At 46.2% G+C, this 26,673-nt stretch overlaps 2 protein-coding genes and 1 long non-coding RNA gene across 8 annotated transcripts in view; 2 read left to right on the top strand and 1 right to left on the bottom strand.

Annotated features, from left to right (window-relative positions):
- The window catches only part of FAM20B (FAM20B glycosaminoglycan xylosylkinase), a 36,955-nt gene extending 24,573 nt beyond the window's left edge, over positions 1-12,382 (top strand). For 4 of the 5 annotated variants that reach the window (XM_036442373.2, XM_036442374.2, XM_045583181.1 and 1 more), the window contains 4 exons: positions 2,714-2,885; positions 3,095-3,286; positions 5,691-5,750; positions 8,551-12,382. In XM_036442373.2, coding sequence (XP_036298266.1) covers positions 2,714-2,885; positions 3,095-3,286; positions 5,691-5,750; positions 8,551-8,782 — 656 coding nt within the window. In that variant the 3' untranslated portion in view covers positions 8,783-12,382. The remainder of the gene's footprint in view (positions 1-2,713; positions 2,886-3,094; positions 3,287-5,690; positions 5,751-8,550) is intronic. The other variant, XM_036442376.2, reaches the window with a different exon arrangement.
- Positions 1,525-25,236, bottom strand: LOC123652555. The gene is made up of 4 exons (XR_006741959.1): positions 24,321-25,236; positions 21,757-23,702; positions 18,765-21,697; positions 1,525-1,536 (listed from the first exon to the last, which is right to left on the bottom strand). It is a non-coding gene; the product is annotated as an uncharacterized LOC123652555 (long non-coding RNA).
- Positions 17,028-26,673, top strand: TOR3A (torsin family 3 member A). 2 transcript variants are annotated; one of them, XM_036442371.2, is made up of 6 exons: positions 17,028-17,497; positions 18,304-18,432; positions 18,959-19,224; positions 20,559-20,737; positions 25,236-25,360; positions 26,053-26,673. In XM_036442371.2, exons 1-6 carry the CDS (start codon positions 17,215-17,217, stop codon positions 26,301-26,303), a joined length of 1,233 nt encoding a protein of 410 aa, XP_036298264.1. In that variant the 5' UTR covers positions 17,028-17,214; the 3' UTR covers positions 26,304-26,673. The 2 variants fall into 2 exon arrangements, with proteins under 2 accessions (XP_036298264.1, XP_036298265.1); XM_036442372.2 differs by having other exon boundaries at positions 17,031-17,497; positions 18,319-18,432.

Below are 26,673 nucleotides of genomic sequence, written 5' to 3'. Positions count from 1 at the left end.
TGGCAGGAAACAAGGTTTTTTCTAACGTGTACTTTGTTGTGTCTGTGAAGTAGGAAGTGAGATCATTTACTGATAATGTAAGTAGCTGGTAACAATTTCCTTCTGCTTGCTCTTAGCTAGACCACATACTCAATTTTTGGCCTAAATGTCTTATTGTCTGTGTAATGTTGGCTGGGTAGTTTTTTTCATATACATGTACTTTCTTGGGATCTGTCTCCTTAGAATTGAGGAATCCTTAAGGCAACTTTGTGAGAAGGTCCTATGTAGGATTCCCTTATAGGATTTCATTTGGCTGGAAGAGCACCACTGCCTTCTCCTCTGCAAGGGGTAACCTGTGACTCACATGCATGGGACTGGCTACAGTCCCTCTGGGCCCTGCTCCCTGGTGGTACCTCACTCTGAGCTAAAATTCTCACTCCTGTTCTTGTGGGCACAGTGAGAATTGGGGCAGTTCAGAGGTGCTGTGGTCTCTTGCCCAGCGGCTTCATGGTGACATTTTCAATGACACAGTGCTTCACATTATGACTTGAAACAGTCATTGCAAGATGAACTTAACCTTGCTTTGCTAGAATGAGTGGGTTTGCATTTAAAATGAGGTGAAACTGAATATTTAAAAGACTTGTGAGCCGAAACCGGTTTGGCTCAGCGGTAGAGCGTCGGTCTGCGGACTGAAAGGTCCCGGGTTCGACTCCGGTCTAGGGCATGTATTATACATTGGTTGTGGGCACATCCCCGGTAAGGGGTGTGCAAGAGGCAGCTGGTCGATGTTTCTCTCTCATTGACGTTTCTAGCTCTCTATCTCTCTTCCTTCCTCTCTGTAAAATATCAATAAAATATATATATTTTTAAAAAAATAAATAAATAAAAGACTTGTGATTCATCATGCAGAGTTTAAATTTACAAGGCTAGAGCTATGCTGTTCTTACAAATAACCAAAAACACACAGTGTCACTGATTTGTTTCTTATATTTTCTAAGCACTTGTGCTCGTTCAATTTTAAGCACTTTTACGCAGTTACTGTATTTGATTCTCAACAAAAAAAAACACAACGCGGTAAGTTGGGGAGGTGTAGCCGCCTGTCGTAGTTGAGAAAGAGACTGAAAAGTTAAATGTTTCCCCAAAGTCACAAAGCTACTCATTGTTATCCAGGATTCAGGCTTAGATTTTAAAACCCTAAAATATTTCATTTGCTTATGTTCTTTAATATTCATTCATTCATTAACATTTTGTTTAACTTCTGTGTGGCTAACTCTGGGCTAGATGCTGAATGTAAAAAAATGAGGGATACCTTCCTGCTTCAAGGAGCTTTGTCCAATGGGGAAGCCGGACATGTGCAGAGGGCCTTGCAGGGGAGGGCCTGAAAGTCAGGGCCAGGGCGGTGTTACTCAGTAGAAGTGCTATTGCAACCAAGTCTCAAAGGGAGAGTGGCAATCCCACAGGAGGGTTCAGTGGGAAGGAACATCCTAGGTTTGGATTCCTAACCTTTTTTGTGCTAACGACTCCTTGGGAAGTCTAGAGAAGCTTATGAATCCTTTCCTACAATAATGTTTTTTAAAATAAATAAATAGAAGCACAGACTTGCAAATGAAACCAATAATGTTAAGGTGAAACTGAATATTTAAAAGACTGTAAAAAAAATTACAAATAGCAAATTTGTGACAGTCACCTGTGCCTTGTTATTTAACATATTAAATAACAAGAGCTAACAGATCTAGTAACTACTGTAATTTGAGACTACAAATGATACCTTGTAGTATTTGCAACAACAATGCTGCTACGTTATGAAAACTGATTTCTTCTAGTGAAAAAGTCACAGATAATGGCAATACTTTTATAGTTTGCTTCCTACCATAATAATTTAAGGAAATGCTAAGTTTCAAATAGAAAATTAATGAAAATAAAACTGTGATTTTGTTCCCATCCAGTTCCTGGGTGGAAGACAGAGCACACAGGGTGTTGAGAAAAGCATGGCAGCTCAGGAGACTGTGATTTAGCTAAGTTAAGGTTCTGTGTGGGGTTAGAGACTGAGCAAGGCAGGTGGTCAGGACAGTGTCACCAGAGGGCCCTGTGCACCAACCTACAATTCGAGACTTTCTTCTTAAGCACTGGGGGCTCTTGGAGTGAATTCATATGCAGTAAGTCAGAAGTAACTCATATGCAGTAATTCAGAGTATTTGATACTCTAGAATGGGAAGAATTGGTGGACATATTAAAATAAACAGTTCATAAGTTTTAAACTGTGCACCATTCTGAATAGTGTCATGAAATCTTACCTTTCTGCTCGGCATCCTGGGACGTGCGAATCCTCCCCTGGTCCAGGGTATCCACCCTGTATACGCTTCCCACCCACCTGTGCATGTCATCTCCCTCCTCTGAGTGCTCTGGCAAAACAGAAGAGGACAATCCTTCCCTTTCCTTCCCTTTCCTTAAAGTGAGTTCAGAAAGACACTGTGGCGGTTGTGGGTTCCTGGAGAGTGATTGGGTAGGAGGGACATGGAGAAAGGGAGACTTACTTTTCCCTATATATCCTTTAGTACCTTTTGATTTTTTTTTTATACCTTGTGTTTTGATTACCTATACTGTTTAAATGTAAGTTCAGGATCTTGGTTTTCACAGTATCTGCTTACCTACCTGCTCTCTTCATTGTTTAGGGAGAATTTGGAATCTTCCTTTTTCCCCCCTTAAGTATGTTTGGTTCCTTTCTCTCCTTTAGGAAATAATACTTGTTTCTATGGGAAGTGTTATTACTGCCGAGAAACAGAGCCAGCTTGTGCCGACGGAGACACGATGGAGGGATCTGTCACCCTCTGGCTTCCAGATGTGTGGCCTCTGCAGAAACACCGACATCCCTGGGGCAGGACTTATCGAGAAGGCAAACTGGCCAGGTAAATGCTCCTGTGAGTCTACTGTTCCTCTCCTGTGCCTGGCCCAGGGCCGCCCAAATGCAACCAGGGGTTCTGTCCAAGACTAAAGAGAATGGTGGAGGGTCCGGGGCAAACCTGCTAGGCAGAGACTTCACCTTCTCGGTGTTGAGACAATGCAGGCACAATGTCGGCTCTCGGTAAATAACCCTGGTGCTGCTGCTTGCCTCCAGGTGGGAGTACGATGAGAGCTACTGTGACGCAGTGAAGAAGACATCCCCTTATGACTCCGGCCCTCGTCTCTTGGATATCATTGACACGGCTGTCTTTGATTATCTGATCGGCAATGCTGACCGCCATCACTATGAGAGTTTTCAAGATGATGAGGGGGCCAGTATGCTCATCCTTCTTGATAATGCCAAAAGGTAGGACCACAGGACTGCCTTGTCAGGGGGCGGTTCTAAAACTCCAGAGCACACCTGACGGAAGGCATCTTTCCTGTTTCCGCTTGGGGTCTTCTCTGTTGGTGATCCCATTCTTCTGTCTTGTTCAGGCTTGCACTCCTTCCACCCGCAGGGATCTGAGAACGTTAAAAATGGAAGAGGGGTTTTTTCCCAGGAGTCAAAGATTGATTTGTTCACAGACAGCTGGAAACCAAGGCCTTTGATTTGCCACCACTCACATTTCTTTCTTAACGATGATATTTAGAATCTTGAGAAATACATAATAGAACATGAAATCTGATTACTGTTCAACTTATTTTACCCAAAGGTTCATGCCGTTTAAAAGATTTTTTTTTGGCCGAAACCGGTTTGGCTCAATGGATAGAGCATCGGTCTGCGGGCTGAAGGATCCCAGGTTCGATTCCGGTCAAGGGCATGTACATTGGTTGCGGGCACATCCCCAGTAGGGGGTGTGCAAGAGGCAGCTGGTCGATGTTTCTCTCTCATCGACGTTTCTAGCTCTCTATCTCTCTCCCTTCCTCTCTGTAAAAAATCAATAAAATGTATTTAAAAAAAAAAAAAAAAGATTTTTTTTTTTGGCCGAAACCGGTTTGGCTCAATGGATAGAGCATCGGTCTGCGGGCTGAAGGATCCCAGGTTCGATTCCGGTCAAGGGCATGTACATTGGTTGCGGGTATATCCCCGGTAGGGGGTGTGCAGGAGGCAGCTGGTCATTGTGTCTCTTTCATCGATGTTTCTAGCTCTCTATCCCTCTCCCTTCCTCTCTGTAAAAAATTAATAAAATATATTTTTAAAAAATAAATAAAAGATTAATTTTTTTGATAGGCTGCTTTGCTATTTTTGTAGAAGTGTTTGCCCAAACTTTTCACTATCATGAGAGGAAGAGGAATTGCTTAGTGATTATATATAAAGACAACTTACTTTTATTTTCAATAAGATTATTTTACTATTTTTGAATCAATGTCCTTATTTTTTGAAGTCTGGGCTCTTTGAAGAACACATTGTATTTTCAGTTTACACTCTACATTCTCCATGATGCCCAGTTCAGTACCTCACTTTTGTTACACTTAATAGAATACTTTTGTTTTGGAGCCCAGAGTTGTCCAGGTCACTACTGTTAACATTGGTTGCTGAGAGTAAGCTGAGACATGGATCCTCAGCAAACAATACTTGGGCAGCATTTGCTAATGATGCCAGCATCTGACACCGAGCACAGGCACCTCGTGCTCTGTGAAAGGTGATGACAGTAGAAAGTGAGAGGCCAGCAAACACCGCCCTCTTCCCCACCCTCCCACCCCACCCCTTGCCAGCAGAGCAGGCAGTAGTCAGTACTACATACATTCTGGAAAATTTTTTATCCTTGTAAAAATAATCCTTTTTTAAAGATCACATGAACTATGAAATATACATTGAAATAGTTGCCTTTGCCATTTATTATTTGAGGGCCTGCATCGTGCTTTGGGTTACCAGACCCTTTGGTTATTGCGAGGAGCTTTCAGGAAGAGTAGGAGGTTAATAGTTTTTCTAGAATCGGTTCTCTCCTCCCTCTCTCTCTCTCTCTCTTCCTCTCTCTCTCTCTCTCTCTCTTCCTCTCTCTCACCCCTAATCTAGCAATCTGTGTACTTGAGTTCTGGCGAGAAAAGAATTCAGAGCAAGACCCAAATTGCAAGAGGACATTTACTGGATAAAATACAGAGGTAGGAAAAGTAATTCCTAGAAGGAATGGGCTTAGGAAACAAGTGATGGCGATAAGGGAAAGGCGCAGGAGGGTGTGCTCCTGGGAAAGAGAGCACCAGTCCTCCTTATCTTACTCTGAATTCCTGCACAGATCGTTTTACATCTGCTTTGAACTGACTTTTCTCAGCCTCTGCGAGTAGTTTTTGCATTCTGAATCTGTTCATATACTTGCAGGAAATAGGATAATTCAAGCTTTTTCTGGTTGGTAATTTTGGAGGAGAACAGCATAACTTGTTTCTACAAGTAATGACCATCTGCTTGTTGGCGGGATACCTGGTATGAATAGCCTGTATTATCCACCCACACTTAAAACTTGTTCAGGCTTAGAGATCCTCAGCTTCCTGCTCTGGTCTATGGTGCCATGGTGGTGCCTCCGCACCTGCTGTATGTTGTCAGGAGAGAGGGTTCTCGTAAATGCGTATGTTTGTTGTTCGATGCTGCAGCACACGCTGTTAGGATCTGTGTCTAATTGGTTATGCCCTGTTTGTTTTTAAGTGACTGGAGCTGTGGGAGAGCATGACGTTGTTTAGGATCACACTTGGGTTTCTTTCAGAATTTGCTCTTGCTTTGATGCTAAGAAGGGAACTGGTGCTTCTACCTAATTAACCGAATTTCATTTCATTTTCAGCTTCGGGAACCCCTCGCTGGATGAGAGAAGCATTCTTGCCCCTCTCTATCAGTGTTGCATGTAAGTAAGTGATGCACATCGAATGCCAGGTTCAGATAACAGTACAGTGTTCTTGGCCTTAAAACGTTCTAATACCTGAGCAGTGCTTTTCATGCTTTTCTAACCTAGAACCCCTTAAGGGCCTGACATGAAGGATAAAGGAAAAGTGGAGACTGGTGACCCAAAACTTAGAATTCATTTTGAGTTTTGAATGAATAAAAGTCTTCATTCTATTTAATAATATACATCCATGTTTGTTTTAATATCAGAATATAGTTCCACCCCCCAAAAAAATTTTTAGTATAATCTGTGTTCCTGGTTGCTGAATTGTGTTTATCTTATGGTTTCAAGTCCTCTCACTCACCACCACAAACATCCTGTGGGTTGCATATCTCAATTCGAAATTGCATAAACCAAAAGTAACATTTCCCAAACGTATTTAGTAACTGATGTTATTTTTGTAAAAGTCTATGCTATAGAACAAAGAAAAGGTAAATCAAGAAAATAAATTAAAAACTGGCTCTAAGAAGCTCCTGATTGCGGTACAGTTTTAAAGTGAGCACTGAGAACCAGCTGGAATCCCCACAGAGATGCAATTTCAGCAGCACCACTTCCCCCTGGTCAACTCCCGGGTCCCTGGGACCATGTGAGACTGCTCCTCCTGGCAGCTCACCTTCTCTTTTCTTTCTTTTTCTTTTTCTTTCTTTCTTTTTTTTAATATACTTTATTGATTTTTTACAGAGAGGAAGGGAGAGAGATAGTCAGAAACGTTGATGAGAGAGAATCATCGACCAGCTGCCTCTTGCACACCTCCTACCGGGGATGTGCCCACAACCAACGTACATGCCCTTGACCGGAATCGAACCTGGGACCCTTCAGTCCGCAGACCAACGCTCTACCGCTGAGCCAAACCGGTTTCGGCTCTTTCTTAAATGTACTTTTACTTATCTATTTTTTTTCCTTTTATTTTTTTAAATATATATTTTTATTGATGTCAGAAAGGAAGGAGAGGGAGAGAGAGATAGAAACATCAATGATGAAAGAGAATCATTGACCAGCTGCCTCCTGCATTCCCCACACTAAGGATGGAGCCCACAACCTGGCATGTGCCCTGACCAGGAATCAAACCATGACTTTCTGGTTCATAGGTTGATGCTCAACTACTGAGCCACCAAGTCTGGGCTTGCCTTTTTTTTAATCACAAAAATATTCTGCAGAAAGATTATCCAGGCAACCCTTTAATTATCTTAATTAATATTGGGAAGTAATGATATGGCCAAGCAAAAACTGTATCTTTCAAGGAATATGTTTTTATATTAATACTTAGTGTTAGCAGTCTGGTCCCGTCAGGAGATGGAAAAAACATAGTGGGTTAAATGGGAAAGTTTAGGGTAAAGGATTATTAACTCTGTTGCAGGAGTGACTATAAAAGAAAACAAGGGCTGAGGGAGAGCACCCAAAACAAGACAAGCTTTGAAGGGGACCCCCTTTGTCGTTCAGTTCACTGGATAGCAGAGAAGTCCGTGAGTTTGCAGGCGCTGGTGAGCAAGAAGCAGCTCTAGAGTGCAGGCAAGGTACAGGCAGTCCACAACCAGCACCATGAAGTACAGAGGGACCGATGACTGGGTAGAAGCCCTCTAGGCTGTGAGCAAGGCATGTTTTTGAGTCTGCAGGGTGCCAGAATGGGCAGGTGGCCTTTGGCACAATGGTTTCCATATCAGCCGGGCCTCAGGATATTTTTCACCAGGCCAGGCTGAAGATGCAAGATCACCAAGGGCCTGCCCGTTCTGGGAATGTGACTGGGGCAGATCTCCATATGATGACCTTGCCCACACATGACTGACCCACTGTGCAACAGCCAGTAGCAGCTGGAGAACTTTCTTCTGCATTGTTCCTCGAGCGCCCTCTGCTGAGAAAGCTTAGGAGAGAGAGAGATGCTTCAAGGAAATCTGTCCATTACAGCAGGGTGTATCAAGTGATACCTTATTCACACACAGGAAGCTCAGATGCTCAGGGCATTAGCAGTGTATTTAAAAATACAAAATCATACTGTTTCTTTGCTTGTTCATCCCTTCCATGCTTTAGCTAAAGTTTGATATCCTTTGCTTTTTAAATAGTTACCGAACAGGCTGCCTCTTGCAGAGTCCAATTTTTCTGCATACATAGAAATTCTCACAGTACCTACAGGCAGAGCAGTACTTTTCTTCTGAGATTAACAAAAGATCCTCTTAGTGAAATAAGGAAAACTGGTATCCTTATAGTAAACTTTTAATTTATAATATTAATGATAGAAATTTTTTAAAATTGAAAAATGTAAAAAGAAGGAAATAAAATTACCCATTAAGATGTAAGGATAATTTCTGTTCACACTATAGTGACTTCTAATCACGTGTCTGTTTTTGTTTGTGTGTCTGTGTATACAAATACACATTTTCTTTCCCCATAGATTTGGAGTAAAACAGCTTCTTTACTCCCATATACCCAATATCATGGACATTTTCTTTATTCCTGTTAACAGCTGCATAGTATTTAACTTGAATGGATGAACTATAACGTAATTATTTTCCAATTGTTGGACATTCAGTTTGGTTCACATTTTTCTTTTTATAAATAGCACTGCAGTGAAGATGTATAAATCTTTATATTATCCCTCAATTACCTAGAAAAAATATCAAAATGTGATAGTGACTTACTCATACTGATATTTTTAGTTGAGGTATTTTACATAATAATTTCTTTACTTTTGTTTGCCAAGCAGGCTTTAAATTCCATTTAATAGTGAGAGGTTTTATGTAACCCATCCGAAATCTTTTTCTTCCAGCATTCGGGTTTCTACCTGGAACAGACTGAATTACCTAAAGAATGGTGTGCTGAAGTCTGCCTTAAAATCTGCCATGGCCCATGACCCCATCTCCCCAGTGCTGTCCGACCCGCACCTGGACGCTGTGGACCAGCGGCTGCTGAGTGTCCTGGCCACTGTGAAGCAGTGCACGGACCAGTTCGGGATGGACACTGTGCTGGTGGAAGACAGGATGCCTCTCTCCCACTTGTAATTCGCAGCACAGAATAACTGAAACTTCTTTTTACAAAGATAGAGAAACAGCACAATCAATTCCAAATGGTATGAGATGGATTGGAAACGGCCAGCAGTAAGTTCTGGTGACAGGACAGAGTGGCCTTGGATTTACTGGTGTTTCCCGTCGTAGAAACTGAAGTGAGGACTGTCAGTTCAGAACACGGATGTTCTGCTGAGTTACCTGACGTCCTTGGCCCTTGCCCATTCTAGTGAGCGTTGCAGTTGGTCAGTCTTAATTCTCATGCCAAAGGACAACAGGTGTGACGCTTGGATATGTTCATGCTGGGATCGGTTCTGGAGTGGGTATTTGGAGTTCATTCTTACAGTCCTTTCACCATACCTGTGGATTTTCTGAGAAAACTTTGCCATCTCTTGAGTCCTTTTTTACCAGGACTAGTCAAATTGAGAATTTTACTGCCTTCTGAGGAGTGGCAGCAAGTAAAACCTGACATTTTGTGGAGTCAAAGGAACAGGCTCTGTTGGAGTGGGGTATGTTCTGGAGGGAGATCAAAAGCAGGAAAGGTGTTTGGGCTTTTCAGCGATGAGGCAGTAGCACTTTTGATGATTCTTAAAGGAGGGAAGAAGGGAGAGAGAAGGTGACCAGAATCGGGGAGATGACTGGATTAGCAAAAGCAGGTTCCCCTGGGTTTTATTTAAGTTTTTAAAGTGTGTAAAAGCTAATGTGACTTGTACCTGAGTAAAGTTTGCGTTCTCACAGTTGTGTTTTAATTAACCAAAAAATTATCTCTGGAAGATTTATTGTTACAACCCAAGCATGAATCTCTTATGAGACTTTTATTTCTTTATTTTGCCCAAAGGAGACAAATCTTTTCCAGATTAACAAGGCAAACAAAAAATACCTTGAATAACAGTTATAGGTTACTTGTGACCTCTGCCATCCTGGTTTCTCTTCTAAAATGAATTTCCATCTCGGCCTTTTAGGCCTTGGAAGCTGCTATTCCCAGAGATGGGCAACCCTGATTGTGCCTTTCTTGTGAGAAGAGCCGGCTCACTCTGGCAGATGAACGTGTACATCCCGCTGCTGGCTGGGCTGACTTACGATTTGAGCCATGTGGGTGACTGGAAACAAAGATTTAAGCCTCTGAGCCTTAAAACTAAGGAGGGTGTACCAGGAAGAGCCTTAAGATTTTGAGTTACGTCCAAACCTAATTTCGTCATTTAATCTTGTTTGGAGTTCCTAACCCGTGTTCTGTCTCTTGTTAGATTCTCAGATTTCAGGTTGCTAACACACAGGCTGAGTTCTGGGTTCTGGCAGAGAGGTTGTGCCATGGAAGCAGCTGCAGTAAAATGTGGGGCCAGAGGCGGCAGGCCTGCTGTGCCCGCTCAGTGTGTCCTCCGCGCTGTGTGCTGTCCCACGTGCTGTCTGGGTGTTGTGCCAGTTCTGTGCTTCTGTCATGCAGAGACTAATAGTTAACAGTGAGGTTGAACACCTTTAATGCCAGCCATTGGAGACCAGTTGTAAGCAACCACTCTTTCAAAAGCAGTTTTGAATTTATGCCCCAATGTCCTCGCAATGAAAGATAATCAAGTATCCTGTGACTACTTTCAAAGAGCATGAAATTAGGATACTTTTGTACTTTGTATGTACATTTTGAGATGTACACAAAAACGGGCTGAGTTATTTAAAAAGGTTTTGAATTTTAGAAGACAGTATTAGCACAAAACACTAAAATATTGTTGACAAAAGGCAGTATTGATTCCAGTTGTAAGGCCATTGACTGTGTACATGCCCAGAAACCCACAGTTGAGCGGGAGGATACCTTGGAGAGTGTGTACCTGCAGGATCAGCAAGCCCTCGGGAGGGAGATAGGGAAGGACGTCAGCCCCACTCTCCTTGGTAAATGTCTGCTGAACTGAATTGATTAGTGTCTTTTAGACATGGCCCCGTCACTGTGGCACACTGGAGTGCATAAGAGCTGTTTGCGGACTGCAAACTTGATTCATAATGTCAAAGCAGAAGACTCTGCTGAGAGAAAGAGTAGGAGAGAAAGCTGCTTTGAAACTCTCATCCCTTTTTATAACATTGCCGGAAATGAATAATGTTCTTCTCTTTCCCTGCTGTTTAAAAATTTGTGCTCTTAAAAGATGTTCAGATCTGTAGTGGTTAAAGTTAGCATTGTGCTAACTATTGATATATGACACTGAGAATATAAATGTATAGTCGAAGTCAGGATTGGATTAAGCAAGAAAAGTATGTTTGGGTGAACCTTAGAGAAAATCAACCATAAACATAGCCCTGAAATTCACAAACACTAACTTTTATTTCAAAAACAAAACAAAACAGATATCTTTTCAAAAGTTTTCTAACAGTGTTCCCTTGATGGTTTAGTTATTAGAATCTGGCACTATTAAACAAGTCATTGACAGGGTTTTTGGTCAGCTCAAAGTAGAGTGTGTCTAGCTGACATCTAAAGATAGAGTGGATACATTTTAATATTATACAGCTAGGAAAATCAGAAGTGACTGCTATTTCTTATCTCCTTCTGCTTCTTAAATATGTTTATTCCAGAGTCTGAGTAGGGAAATATGAGGAGAGAGGTTTCATTCTAAAACTGTTCTTTAATGTGAGTCTATATTGTGGGTTTGGCCATAAGTAATTTTCTGTACAAAACAAATTATAGACAGGATCTGATTTGCTCAGCATGTTTGTTCAATAGTATATTAGTAAGGCATTTGCATTCAGAATTAATGTGTCAAATGAAACTTAAGAATGAAATGGGAGAATTTGGGTACATCCAATTCATATTATTTTGGGAAAGACTAATCCTACGTGGCAGTTTTTTTCAGTGTTCTTCCAAAGAAATCCGTCTTTTCTCAAAGACACAACAAAAGGCTTTTGGCTTCCCCTTCCCATCCACCATATTCCTTCACCCTCCCCTCTCAGTGGTCCCTGTATTGTATTCTTGTTTGACCAGCAAGTGACCACACCTCAGTAATGGTAATACGGCATCTGTCAGTGAGCTAGCTGACTTATATCCTGGGAGCTTGAGCTTCAGGAAACGTGAGTAAAGATATATGTATGTATATAGTCATATATGTATTCTAGCAAGAAAAAAAATGTATTTATTTTGACACAGGGAAACACTGATTTATGTTGCTGAAGAACTTGAAGCTAGTAAAAGGTTCTCTTCTCAGTCTCTGAGCGTGGAGCCTACGTGCATAGAGATCATTCATTCAGAAAACGCCCACTGAGCATCTCTGGTGAGCCAGCCCCTCTAGGCACATGTATGAGCCAGACAGACCTGACTTCACGAAACCTCTTGTACAGGGAAAGCCAGTTTTTCTTTGAAAGGTAGGGGCTGCCATAGGTTTTTAAGGAACTAAGGGATAACAAATACAGAATGGGGGGAACTGGGAATAACTTAATGGGAAGCTAATTTATTTGCTTAAAAGAGAAGTGTAAGAACACCACTCTCTGTTTTGATCTACCAAGGATTTCCTCCCAAATAGAGGTTGTGCTGGGTGAGTCACCAAACGAGACAGATGTATACCTAAATTTCTAATATGTTCTATGGGTTTTGATTCTGAAAAAAGAAAATAAAGATTTTAATAAGTATTGATGTATCATGTTTTCCTCTTATTCTTTCTCCCCCATTTTAGGATACTTCCAGTGTTTTCTATTTCATTTTCCTACCTATTTTAGTAGGGGACAGAAGATTACATCTTATACTTTGACAGGATCTGATGGATAAGACCTTTAGCTTCCTTAGGAATCTTCAAAAGGCCCAGACCAGGTTGTGACTGGATCAAAATTTTCCAAAGGATATTTCTTGGATGCTTTTAACTCAATTCGTGCAGCTTCTTTAGAGATAAAAAATTATGAATCCTAAAGAACTTGTCAGGGCAGTTCCACAGAGGCACGGAAAAGAGGACCAGGTGCCCTGATTATAATTGCTAGGACACTCCGATTTTTAACTTTTTTTATAATTAAAATTTTTTTGGTTAAACCTCACTTGAGGATATTTTCCCATTGATTTTCAGAGAGAGTGGAAAGGAAAGAGGGAGGGAGGGAGTGAGGGAGGGAAAGGGGGAGAGAGAGAGAAACCATTGTGAGAGAGAGACATCAATTCATTGCCTCCTGCATGTACCCCAGCAGGGGTTGGGGTTCAAACCTGCAACAGAGGCACATGCCCTTGAACTGGAATTGAACCTGAGACCCTTTTGGTGCTCAGGCTGGAGCTCTAACCACTACATACCAGCAAAGGCCCAGATTTTTAACTTTTGAAATGGAAATCGAGTATCGTAAGTCTCAACCAGACAACTGGGCAGAGTTCTTAAGACTTTTTTTTTTTTTTTTTTTTTACTTGATTTGCAGCATTTTGTTTGTGCCAGTTTTTGTCATTTGTGCTTGAATACCAATGGGAGTCTAAAGCCTAGGACATGTTCTCCCAGGCTCACCACATCAATCCTTTTCCAGAAGATTTCAGGCTTCGTCCGCTTCTCAGGCATATCAGAAAGACTGGGAGGATGGCTTGAAAAGGCAGCTGGGTGTAGGGAGGGCATAATTCTGTTATGGGCTAATTTTACCCAGTGTGTTTGCCTATAAACTTTTTAGCAGCCCTCATTTTATAAGAGACAAGAATGGTCATAATTACTGGTATAACAAGGATGGTTTTTAAAAAAGTATTTTTATTGATTTCAGAGAGGAAGGGAGAGGGAAAGAAAGAAACATTGCTCTAACTGGTTTGGCTCAGTGGATAGAGCGTCAGCTTGTGGACTGAAGGGTCCCGATTCCGGTCAAGGCTATGCACCTTGGTTGCAGACACACCCCCACTGGGAGGTGTGCAGGAGGCAGCTGATCGATGTTTCTTTCTCATCGATGTTTCTAACTCTATCCCTCTCCCTTCCTCTCTGTAAAAAAAATAAAAATCAATAATACATTTTTTTTTAAAAAAAAAGAAGGAAAGAAACATCAATGACCCCGAGAGGCAATCATTGATTGGCTGCCTGCATGGGTGGGTTTTGTAAGGTCGGGCGCTGTATAAATCCCAGGGAGTAACAGTAGTAAGTCATGATTTGTAAAGTATTTGATCTTTCTTTAGTAGACATTTGGGCATTGTGCTCTGAGCCATGGATGCCATCAAGATGGTAATGACTCCCTTTCTTCAAAGAGCCTGTAATCCTAGCAGAAGAAAGCTGCTTGTGAAGTACCGAATGCCTCAGGAATGACGTAAGTTCACTACAATGAAAGTCAGACTCAAGAAAGAACCGTGGGTGTTTGGAGCGGAGAGGTAGACAGGACCCTCATGAAGAAGCAGTTGACACAGGCCTGGCAGGGTGTGTGCAGAACTCCTGGCTCCAGAAATGTGGGCCTCCTGGGCCTGTGCTCTGTTGGTGGTTCCTGGGTCACCAGAAATGTCCCTTCAAGGGTGTCCTGTGGTTCTTCCAGTTGTGTCTTTGGGGAGGAACAGTCCACTGTGATGTCTCTGAGGGTAAACAAAGGAGCCGTTGGCACAGACAAGCTGTGAAAACATTCATTTTATGTTTTCAGGGTTGGCGTTCTGCATGCCAAGCTTATTTGGAGATAGATTTGATTTTTACCCAGAGATTGTTTTCAGGACCAGCGGTGTTGTCTGACTGACTGCAGGGGGTGGGGTGGGGGATTGTCCCACTCAGGTGATAGTGAAGTTGCTGGGGGCCCATTTTCTCTGTTAAAATGCAGAATTTGAGAGGATTTGTGGTCCTTGGACCGCAATTGAATATCACTGATAGGATTTGCTGCCTGTAGTGTTCACATGTGCCTTTAGATGTCCCCATCCTCCATGAGGTTTGCTCCTAGAGTTCAACTCATAGGCAATGTTAGCAGTTTATTGAAACTAGAGGCTGTCTAAAAACTGGATTCATTGTTTCTTTTTAATTTTTTAATGTTTTTATTGATTACAGAGAGGGAGAGAGAGAAAAAACATCAGTGATGAGAGAGAATCAGTGATTGGCTGCCTCCTGCACGCCCCACACTAGGGATGGAGCCCGCAACTCCGGTACGTGTCCTGATCTGGAATCAAACTGTGACCTCCTGGTTCATAGATCGATGCTCAACCACTGAGCAATACTAGCCCGACTCTTTTTCATTCTGATTCATTATTTCTATGTGTTACTGATTTTGGTGAAAGAAATATTTAGCTCTATTTCTTTTAGAAAAAGAAATGTCTTCTTGAAATCAAGTTGCTTGTCCAAGAATTTTCCAGTTACCTACTTTATTTACCATGAAATGCAAAATTTAAATCAGAATATCTCAGAAATTAGCAGTTAGTATTACATGAAAGTTACAGTAAAGAGATTATTATTTCTACAGTCTTAAAATTTGGATTTTTTTAAATAGGTTAATTCTAATAATTTTATCACCATACATTCACCTGTAAACTTCACTAGTATAAAGAAAGCCATTCAGACTTTTTTTTTAAATATATATTTTATTGATTTTACACAGAGAGGAAGTGAGAGGGATAGAGAGTTAGAAATGTCGATGAGAGAGATACATCGACCAGCTGCCTCTTGCACATCCCCCATTGGGGATGTGCCTGCAACCAAGATACATGCCCTTTGACTGGAATCGAACCCGGATTCCCTCAGTCCACAGGCCGACGTTCTATTCACTGAGCCAAACCGGTTTCGGCCATTCAGACTTGCTGTGTACCCATCCAGGGCCTCGTCCAGGGTGAGGCAAATGTGATAATGAAAGATAACATATAATTGAATTAGCCCATTGATCTTCATAGCATCTCTATAAACTGACTATATTATATTATCCCCATTTTATAGGTGAGAAAACTGAGGCACAGGTCAGTTAAGTAGCACCCAGGTCACATACAGAAAATGGTAGGGGCAGTTAACCAGCATATTAGATTGCCATTCACACTCAAATGACATATACTGAATGAGTTAATGTTTTCAATTTCTGACTAAGGTTAGCATGTTCCTTGTTAAGTGTCCCCTGAAGGATTCCATGTGCTGGACTGGACATAATGAGGACTTGTGGACTGGGCACTGTTCTCTGGAAGGTTTGGGTTCAATTTTGACATCACTCTGAGTGGCTAAGATGTACAATATACTTAGATAACAGTACTCTGCAATCTGGCTCTCGTATCCTAACCAAGGTATTTGCCTGATTTCTGAAAGGAATGAATGAATGAATTCAAAGAAAGAAACAATGAATCTGGTGAGCTGCTGAGGAAGGAGCAGAGACTGGGAGGAACAGGTGAATCAATTTGCTTGTGACATTAATGAGACATGGCGCTAAGACTCACTGTACTGGCGGGAGAGTCCAACCTCAGAGCCATTGAGCCTATGACAGTAGCCAAGTCCCATGGACCCTATTAAGCAGTTTCTTAAGACAAGGTGGCTGTAGGCCAGGTACACAGTAAGTCAGGTGACAGAAAACTGCTTTAAGCTCTTCTGAGAGCTGACAACCTGGCAGGATGCCCGTGTTATGGGAAAGGAAGGCCCTCAGGTCTTTGGCCAGTGGTGTCAGAAGCCGCTTATGGTCACAAGCGCTTAAAAATTGCCAACATAGCCATGGAAGTCTCACAGTGTTTTTTAATGAGATCTGATTACATTGACATGAGACCTTATGATTTCCCCATGACTCTGGGAGTTTCCAAAACCCACATCTCCAGATGGGAGCCCACAGCTTCCCTTTGCTTGTGCTGATGCCCAGCTGAGGAAACCTGCTGGTGACGAGCTGCCAGGTTCCTTTCCCTTCCTTCTCCCTCTCAGGGCCTCCTCTCCAGGCAGCTGACCGTTCCCGCCAAACCAGCCTCTGCCTCTGGGTGAGGGGGTGCTCCGGTTTCCTCTAACATAGGGGTGTCGAACTCAATCAGAGAAGGGGCCAAAATCTAAAATCCAGCCTAAATCGCGGGCCAAATGGTTTACTGAACAGTCATAAACTGTCATTGTGATGGAAACGCAGCGGAGTGCAGTGATGACAGCGCGGTGCGGGCCACATTGCAAGGCCTGGCGGGACGGATTTGGCCCGCGGGCCTTGTGTTTGACACATGTGGTCTAACAGATTGGCAGAAAGCTGATCTGACACCGGCAGGGCACAGAGGGTGCCCGGACGCGGTAGGCCTCATGGGCCCTGGAGCTGCCTGAAAGTAATAGCAGGTGATGACGGGGCCTTCCCACTTCACCCTTGTAGCCACAACCAGCTCAGAACACACCGCGGCCGATGCCCGCCCCTGCGGTGGGCGGTGCTCGCTCTCAGCCTCGCCATGCCCTCTGGGCCCAGCTTAGGTTTCGGTTTGGGGCCCCGCCTCGCCCGGGTCACGTGGGGCTGCAGTTCCTGTGGCAACTCCAATCTCCAGCCGCGACCTGGATTCAGCCCTGGACAGGAAGCTCGGGGCTTGAGAGGCCGGGCGAGGCCGGGCGGGAGCGGCGGGAGCTCGGCCGGACATGCCGCGCGGCCTGCGGAGCCAGCTCCTGCTCAGGGTCCTCCTCCTGCTGCTGCTGCTGCTGCCCCTGGCGGGCGCCCTGGAGCTCCACGACCCCGCTGGGCCCGCAGAGGCGGCCGAAGAGCCCGGCTCAGGACCAGCCTGGCCGTCCTTCCCCTTCCGGGACCTGCGCAAGTGGGCGAGGGCGGCCGGCGCCCTCTCCAGACGGTACTGGGCGCTCTTCTGCTGCCGCGTGTGGCCCGAGACCTGCTCGCTGGACAAGGAGGCCCCCGCGGGGGCGCAGGGTAAGACCCGGGGGTGAGACGTGCCCAACCTCAGGACCACCCTGCTGGCGCCTTAGCTGTGCTGCCCAGTCCCGGGAGGACCAGGAGGCCTCACCCCTGCCACCCTCGTCCCAGGTACAGCCCTCTTAGAGGATGGGCCTGGCTGTGCTCTGTGGCTCCTGACTCCTCCAGAAGGCTCACGCCTTGATGGACACACCCGAAGTCCCCTTTCCTCCTCTGTTGCTTAAGGAGGTGGAGCCTGGGCTAGGAGTCCCAACCTGAGTTCTAGTTCCCGTTCTGTCACTGTCATGGACCGGATGATCTCAGGCTTTTTTCGGTCTCTGTTAATAACTCTGCATCTGGTAATAGTACGGTAATGGTGCTCTACACATCTTTTGTTAGGTCTAAGATTTCTAATTTCCAGCGTATGGTTTTTAGTTTTGCCAATGCTGGCTATATTCAAATTGACATTTGGCAAAAGAATTTAGAGGCCTTTGGGTTTGGCTATGATCAGATTTGGAACCCAGAGCAAGTAGGAAGAATGATCACCACCAGCTTACTGTCCCCAACTAGATGGCTACTCCTTGCAGGCAGGGTCTGGGCTCCAGGCCACCCTGGCACAGTGCCTAGGGCATGTTTGTTGAGTCAACCGAGACTTTCCTGGAGCTACATTAATAGCAAAGATAGGTGTCCACTCGTGCCCAGGCACAAGGGAGGCCCAGGGAAAAGTGTACCGAGAGTGGCTCTGGAGGGTGGGCCAGGGACTGGAAGAACTGGGCAGGGAGGGTAGCTCCCTCTGGGCCCCCTGCTGTGTGTGTTTCTCACAGCCCCTCCTTTTCCAGGCTGGAGCCTTCCACTATTGGGCCAGCAGTACCTGGATATCCTGACCACGTGGTACTGCAGCTTCCGGGATTGCTGTGACCATGGGGACTGCAGGGTCTCCAACAACTTCACAGGTTGGACCTTGCATGCCTCCAAGGGGATAGAGATCTGTGGGAAGGGGAGGCGGTTCGGGGAAATGGCTAAGGTATAGGGAACCTTTCCTCATCCTTCCACAGCCGGCAGCACTCATGGCCGTGCGGAGGGAAAGCCTACCAGGAGACTTTGCGCACACTGTCCACAGGCGTTTGCTGAATTGTTAAAATGAATATAGAGTGAGGATGTCCCATGAAGTGTGTAGGGAGTTCTGAAACTCCCAGGGGGAGCAATTGCGAGCATGGGGTGTGCGGCGGCTCCTCCAGACAGGGCTCTCCCACCCATTCTGAGGGTCTTCAGAGCGATGGGTCACTCTCTCCGAGTTCAATGGTGACTTCTCCACTCTTCAGAAAAGAGCCCTAGGGTCCCTGGTGCTGCCAGGTGTGCCCAGGGCTTGTTCTGAGGCCAAAGTGCTCCCACCTCAGCGATGTTCACTCTCGGCTGCTGCCCGCCTGGTGGGGACTGCACTTTGTGCACCTCTCATTGTGGCCTCTTTCCTACCCCCAGGCCTGCAGTCGGACCTGAGTGTGCGGCTGCACGGCCAGCACCTGGCCCGGGAGCTGGTCCTGACCACAGTGAGGAGCTACTTGGAGCTGCCCCGGCCGGACAAGGCCCTGGCTCTGTCGTTCCACGGCTGGTCTGGCACAGGCAAGAACTTCGTGGCTCGGCTGCTGGCGGAGAACCTGTACCGGGATGGGCTGAGGAGTGACTGTGTCAAGGTGTTCATCACTATGATGCACTTCCCTCACCCCAAGTACGTGGACCTGTACAAGGTGAGGCTGGCAGTGCAGTGCTGGGGCTGGAGAGAGGCTTGGACGGCCCGAGGCGCAGCCCTCTGTGCTGGGGGATGGGCTCTCGAGAAGCCTAGGTATGCGGCTTGGGGGACAGGGTCCATTTCAGCAGAACCTGTAGCCCGCAGAAACATCCACTCCACACAGAGGAGGACCCGAGCATGTGGAGGACTGACAGGCTCCACACCACTTGTCCCGAGCTGTCTCCTTACCTGCCAGACACTGAGCTTAAAGAGTCCATGTGTTAATTTTCTGTGATAGTAGTGGAAGTTACAGGAAATGTGGTACAGAGGAAGGCAAAAGCTTTATCATGACCTCCCCACACGGACACAAATAGTTAGCATTTGGTGTGCTTCCTGCAAGCCTTTCCTTATGCTGCTTGATGTCACCGTCATTAGAGTGGACAGAAAGTTGCATACTATCATATCGTAAGTGATTTCCCCCAAATGGAGAGAGAAAAAACGTCTGCTGCTCTGTTAGTTTGGTTTTCTTCCATTAGATGTAGTATTTAAAGTAAGCTGGACAATGTCTGTCTCTGGCTTTCCAGGCCAATACCTGGAATGCGATAACCTGGGAAGATGAGGTAAGCATTTGAGGAGCGATTGCCTGAGTCACTTGGCAGTTTCAGTGTGGCCTCAGAGGGCAGGGTAGGGTGAACTGTCCTAAAGGCAGGCAACTGGTCAACCAGGCCTTCCCAGAACAGCTTTGACTGTGGCTTCCTCACCATGAAAAATGACATGTACACACTCACACCTTGCACATATTACACACTCGGGTCACAGGGCACTGACGTCAGGATCCAGGAAGGCTACAGGCAACAGTGAGTATGGGCTCTGCTAAAACACCCCACCCTGGGGCAGAGCTGGCCCTGATCTGGTGAACCCCACAAAGCGGCATCTTTTCAAAAGAGATTCTTGCCTGAATGGGAAGCCCCAGTTCCAAGTAGGCCAAGTAGACTCAGATAGGTCCTTCGCAGTGGGAGCTCTGCTCCTGGAAGTTCAAGTGGGACTGTGGCTGCCTCTGGCACTTGAGCTTGTCTCTACCTTTGACCCCTGTATTAGAGCCTGATTCCTATCCGTTGGGGAGGGCGAGTTGGCTCTTAGTTCTGAGACCTCTTCCTGGAGGGGAGGGAGTAGGGCCTGCTGTTAACCAAGAGCAGGCAAGGCCGTCTCTTTCTCCCTCTCCCAGGATAGCCCCACCTCCACCAGTAGAACCCAGCCCTAGGCAATCACTGCAGATGCTTCACCAGGGTAAAAGGGCGCCTCACCAGGGCCCTGTGCCGCTAGGGGTCCCCAACTGCTCCGTTTTCTGTGCAGGAGCAGCTGACGGAACAGGTGAGGAAGACGCAGGAGCATTGCCACCAGACCCTGTTCATTTTTGATGAGGCTGAGAAGCTGCACCCAGGGCTGCTGGAGGCCCTTGGGCCACATCTGGAACGCCAGGTCCTGGAGAACCACAAGGCTGAGTCCCCTAGAACCATCTTCCTTTTTCTCAGGTAAGGTCTGAGGGAAAACGGGAGGATGGCGAGGGAGGAAGAACCTTTGTCCAGGTGCTGTGTGTGCTTCTGTGCTCTCCTAAGCTACAGACCCTTGTCACAGGGAAACCTGTGACTGTAGTCAAGAACATAGAAACCTAGCTGCTTAGAGTGTCAGCATAGCCTTTTCCAGAGCTGGGTCACACAGCACAAAACAGGAAAGGTCCTATGCTACCAGGTGGGGAGCCTTAAGTCTCAGGCTCCTGCCCTGATTGTATCCTAGGACACTTCTGAAAGCCTGTGGTCCCCACTTCCCCCCAATGGCCAGCTAAGTACAAACTCACTCTGGGGACTTGTGTGGGGAAGAGCAGCTGCCTCTCATCTAGCCTCCCCCATTGTTCTCAGGATGGTGGGGTCCCTCATACCCCCGTCTGCACAATCCCACCAAGTACACAAGGGCTCGCTCTGCTCTACACCCTCACCAGCATTCACCTCCTCCTTTTGATACCAGGCATTTTAACAGGCATGAGGTGATGTCTTCTCTGTGCACTTCTGTGATTAGTGATGCTGAACATCTTTTTGTGTACTCATTGGCCACTGGTATATCCTCTTTGGAAAAATATCTTTTCAGATCCTTTGCCCATTTTTTAATCTGCTTGTTTGGGATGTGTATTTTTTTGCTATTGAGTTATAAGTTCTCTATATATTTTGGGTATTAATCCATCAAGTATATGGCTTACCAAGTATTTTCTCCAATTCAGTAGGTTGCCTCTTCCTTTTGTTCATTTCCTTTGTTGTAGTCCCACTAGTCCCACTTACTTTTGTTTTTGGTGTAAAATCTAAAAACATCATTGCCAAGACATAAGGATCTTACCACCTGTTTTCTGCTAGGAGTTTTAGAGCTTCACATCTTACATACAAGCACTTAATCCATTTTGAGGCCATTTTTGTGTGCGGTATAAGATGGTGGTTTAGTTTCATCTTTTTGCATGTGACTATCAGTTTCTCCAGCACTATTTATTGAATAGATTGTCTCCCACATTATTTATTCTTGGTTCCTTTGTCATATTATGACCATATACACGTGGGATTGAATTTTGTGTTCAACTTTGTAATATAGTTTGAAATGTAGCTCATACACTGGGAATTCCCCTCTTAGTAGGGCATTAGTTTTCAAGTCAGCAAATGAGTTCAAAATCAAGTACAAACTACCTTGGAAAATTCTTAATGTAGACCCAAAGGGTAGTTTTTACTAACTCCAACATGGTGTGTTCTCTCCCCATCCTTGGAAAGTCTTTTTCTTCTCTGATCATGAGAAGTTGTTACTGGCTTGAAATTCAGGGATAATGTGTTAAATGAGGAAGTGCTCTTTGTCTCCCTATTTGCAAGCCCACCACACAGGACCTTTGCTGTTTTGTGCTACGTGACTCAGGCTCTGGAAAAGGCTATGCTGAAAACAGGCTTAGAAATCAACTTGTCCAACCTTATTTTATGGAGGCTCCAACTGGGAATGGGCTGCCCAAGGTCTGTTAAGTCTGGGTCCCTGTTGGCCCAACTTGAATGCCTCAGCCGCTTCTTGCACTCTGTGGAAGACAAACCAGTTGTTCCCTCCCCAGGCTAGTACATGCTTGCTAGGGAATTCTCCCCAGCTTTAAGGTGCATAAGGTTTGGAGAGAGTGAGGATGAGCTGTGGAGGGCAGATCCTTTTTGACTGTGGACCTACAACATGAGACCAGTTTAAACTGTTGTGATTTCGATGCATTGATGGCAAGTCCTTCCTGGCCTATAAGAAAGGCTTATGTGATACTAACTGTAGTGCATTGTGGAGAGCAGGAGGCCGACCAAGGTGGTTTTAAGAGAAAAGCAGAAAGATCTGATATGATTGGCTCTGTGTTATTGACTACCTGAGGCAGCCTCACAGCTTTTCCACCTAAACCCTGTCAGGTGGGGGGAGTCCAGGGGACCCCCTCAACTGCTGCAGACACCAGTCCTTCCCCCATGGAAGGATGCTGGTGACCAGCCCATGATTCTCTCTCTCTTTTGTAGAAATCCTTTGACTTTGTGCACAGCTTCTCCTTCCTCTCACTTCACCTGAGCCACTTCTGCCTTGTGGCTGCAGCTGACTGTTCCTCCGCATGGGCTCGGCCCAGTTCTTGGCACCTGTGCCAGGCTTCCTACGGTGACCCTGCTGTATCTCTAACATGTTTGCCATGGTAGTATTTTGGTCTCTGTACCCCCTCACTAGCAACCCAGACGGGCCATGAATGGTGGAGGCAGGGTAGGGGAAAGGCGCCACCACCCAAGGGCCAGCAAGGTCACCACCCTTTAAACCTTGAAGGTTTTCAGTTACTTAGAGATGGGTAGGAAAAGACATGGATTTGAAAGACATGGATTTGAATGTTAAAGAACAAAACTTCAATTGAATAAATTTGAAGAGCTAATAGGCTTTATTAAGTGGTTCCTGAATCAGGCAGCAGCCCATCTAGTAAATAGAGTTGCTCTGAGAAGCCGGACAACGGAAAGCTTTTTATAGGCAAAACTGGACAGGACGTGAAAGCTGCTGGCAAAAGGTCCGTTTCTGACAAGGCCAGCTTCCGTGGCGATAGAAGAGGGCTGTGTGACAGATCAGCTCAGTGGGCTGACCGGGGAAGTCTAGGCTTGGTGCCATGAGGCTTTCAGCACAGTGCCTCTGGTTTTTCTCGTTAACGAGTTTCTGGGCTTGATTTCTAGAATCTGTGGTAAGGACTCCTCTAACTGAAAGAAAAGCACAGCTGATTCAAACTTCTAGTGTGAACAACTCTAGAAATTTTTCCTGAAGCTGCTGTTGGAGTTGAGGTGGTGGTTGAAAAGGACATGTGGGTATGGAGGCTTAGACGGGGCCCGAACACTCACTGCCGCTGCCTCTGCTGCCGGCAGGGAAGGCTCCAGCTGGCCACAGGCAGGGCCTCGGAACTCCCAGGCCAGAGGGCCTGTCCACTTCTCACTGCTGGGAAGTAAAGAGGGACATTAATGGCTGTTTTCTTTTCCTGATAACAGTGCAGAGAGGAGAAAGAAAGGAATTGTACCCCAGGGAAGAAGCCAATGCACGTATGTTGACTGTGGAGCCTAAGGAGGGTATCTTTAGTCTCTCTCTTTACAAATGTGGAAACTAAGATTCAGAGAGTAGCGTGCCGAAAAGGCCTTTGGGCTCGTGAGATTACATGTCCTACCCAGAGCCAGGGCTAGTCTCTAGAGGTGCCCTGGGAGGATGAGGAAGGCAACCTCTGTCTAGAGGTTGGTGCCGATGCAGCAGCTCCTAAGGATTAGGAGTGAACAGAAAAGGCGCCAGGTTATGTTGTGAGTGAGATGGTGGCTGCAGGACAAAACAGAAATTCAGAAGGGAAGTGGAGACAACGGTGCAGACAGAAATACCCACTGAGCAGGTGCTCGGTGCTGTACACGGTGGTCACATAAATAGGCTAAGCTTCTGCTCTCCATAAACTTAGTGTCGGGCAGATGGTTCTGGGGGAAAGGGGGAAGCCACTGGAATCTGTGCTGCTGAGTGAGCGAGCCCCACACATGCCCCGTCTTGCCCTCGATGGGGCAATCTGCGGGCAGGTCTTACCTCAGCTGATGCAAGTGCGGCCGCTTGCGTGCAGAGATGACCTCCCGGGCAGGCCTTGGAGCAGAAGCTTCCCTACGTGCAGCTGAACTTGTGCAATTGGACAGAGACTCCCCTTGCTGCTGCCAGGTTCCAGCTGGGCACTGGGTCACTTGGCTAGATGGTCAGCTTACCTGCTAGGCAGGGAGAGAACCAGTCAGCTGCTTCTGTGCCCCGGAGCCTGGCACACGGGCCGCACTCAGACAGACACTTGAGCTGATGTACCTGGGGAAAGGGAGACTGGTTTAGGAGCTGCAGAAGTCCGAGGAGAGGGGAGAGAAGGAAGCAGCACTGCCAACTCCAGGTGTCCCTCCCCATTCCCAGTATCCCAGTGGTGGCACTAAGATTCCTTCTCACCCTTTTTCTCCTTCATATCTCCAACCCAGTCCTCTTTCCTGTGCTTCAGACCTGAAATTCTAGTTGCCTAATATCATAGGCACATGTCTCCACCTTCTACAGTCCATTTCTGTTAGGATGAGGCAGCTCAAGGCAAACAGGCCTATTCTTTAATGACCTTTCTCTCTCAGCCTTCAGTCACGGGCCCCTCTGAACTGTGCCTCCTTAACTTGCCCTCCCCCTGGAGTTGTCTCCTACATTAGCCTTTGCCACTGTCCTGGAATCACATACACATGGAAGTCAGCGGAGAGAACCACAGCACCCACCTCTGGGCTCCCGGCACCCCCTGCCTCAGTGTTTGTCAAAAGGGAGCAAGGCAGGACCATGTCTCTCTGTAGTGACCTCTGCGTTGTGACAACATCTCCTGGCGGAGCCCCGACCTCAGCTCCCATTCTTCGCGTGCAGTGGCCTCAGGGGCAAGTCCTTCACTTAAAACCTTAAACATAAAGATGAAATCTGTTAACAAGCTTCTGTCTCTTTCAGTAACCTTGGAGGCAATGTCATCAATGAGGTGGTCCTGAGTCTGCTGAAGGCTGGATGGTCCCGGGAAGATATCACGATGGAACACTTGGAGTCCGGCCTCCAGGCTGAGATTGTGGCGTCCACAGGTAACTGACTCACAGGTTCGAATGTGTGCTTTTGAGACCCCACAGGGCACACCCTGTGATCATCTCCTCAGCTTCAGGGAGGCACGAGAAAGCTGAACTCCTTTTCTGAAAATGCTTTGAGAGCCGTTTGCCCTGGAGATACCTGCAGTGGCCTGTGGACCCTGGGGCTAGGCCTCCAATCAGAGGGAAGGGTCACTCTTTCTAGAGCAGATAGGGCCTGATACTCAGCCCTCCTGGAGTGGCCCTGAGAGCAAACCTTGCCCAGGCCTGTCAGGACACCTCTCACTCCAGTTGGGTCCAGATTGCCATGTTTAAGGTGACCAGACGTCCTGATTTTTAACAAAACAGTCTGCCAAAACCGGTTTGGCTCAGTGGATAGAGCATCGGTCTGCAGACTGAAAGGTCCCAGGTTCGATTCCGGTCAAGGGCATGTACATTGGTTGTGGGCACATCTCCGGTAGGGGGTATGCAGGAGGCAGCTGGTCGATGATTCTCATCGATGTTTCTAGCTATCTATCCCTCTCCCTTCCTCTGTGTGAAAAATCAATAAAATATATATTTTTTTAAAACAGTCCGATAAGGGGACTGTTTTAAAATGTTGCCGGACTTGGGACAAATTGTTAAAAATCGGGGCTTTCCCGCCAAAAGCGGGACGTCTGGTCACCTTAATGTCACTGTGGTCTTAATTTCAGACAGTGGCTTTGGCCACAGCCGCCTGGTGAAGGAAAACTTGATTGACTTCTTTGTCCCCTTCCTGCCGCTGGAGTACCGCCACGTGAGGCTGTGTGCACGGGATGCTTTCCTGAGCCAGGAGCTCCCGTTTACAGAGGCGGCTCTGGACGAAATTGCCAAGATGATGGTGTATGTCCCCAAAGAGGAACAACTCTTTTCTTCTCAGGGATGCAAATCTGTTTCCCAGAGAATTAACTATTTTCTGCCTTGAGAGCAAGATGAAAACCTGAAGCTGCCTAACAGGATCCTGGGGTCAGCAGACGCCCAGCACTCACTGACACAAGTGGTGTGTGAAAGGAAGGCCTTCAATCAGAAGCCAGAGCCACATTCCAAAACGTGGGCCAGTGGCTGGAGAACAGGTGGGAGAGCAACACATCCCAGTGGCTTCTTAGCACCTCTGCTCTTGCCTGCAGCTGCTTGGACTTGGGTGTGGGACCGGAGGCTGCAGGATTCTCCGTGACACGAAGGGAAAAAAGTTCTTACCGTGGCAGGTGGGGCCGGCTTTCACACTGTTGCTCTCAGAGGGAAGCTGAGCAGCTTGTACCTGTGACCACCGCAGGGAAGAACCTCGGGCTGGAAAA

Source organism: Pipistrellus kuhlii, unplaced genomic scaffold (assembly GCF_014108245.1).
Source record: "Pipistrellus kuhlii isolate mPipKuh1 unplaced genomic scaffold, mPipKuh1.p scaffold_m20_p_18, whole genome shotgun sequence".
Lineage (NCBI taxonomy): Eukaryota > Metazoa > Chordata > Mammalia > Chiroptera > Vespertilionidae > Pipistrellus > Pipistrellus kuhlii.
The sequence above is the reverse complement of the archived record's forward strand: the minus strand, read 5'-3'. Positions and strand labels throughout refer to the sequence as shown.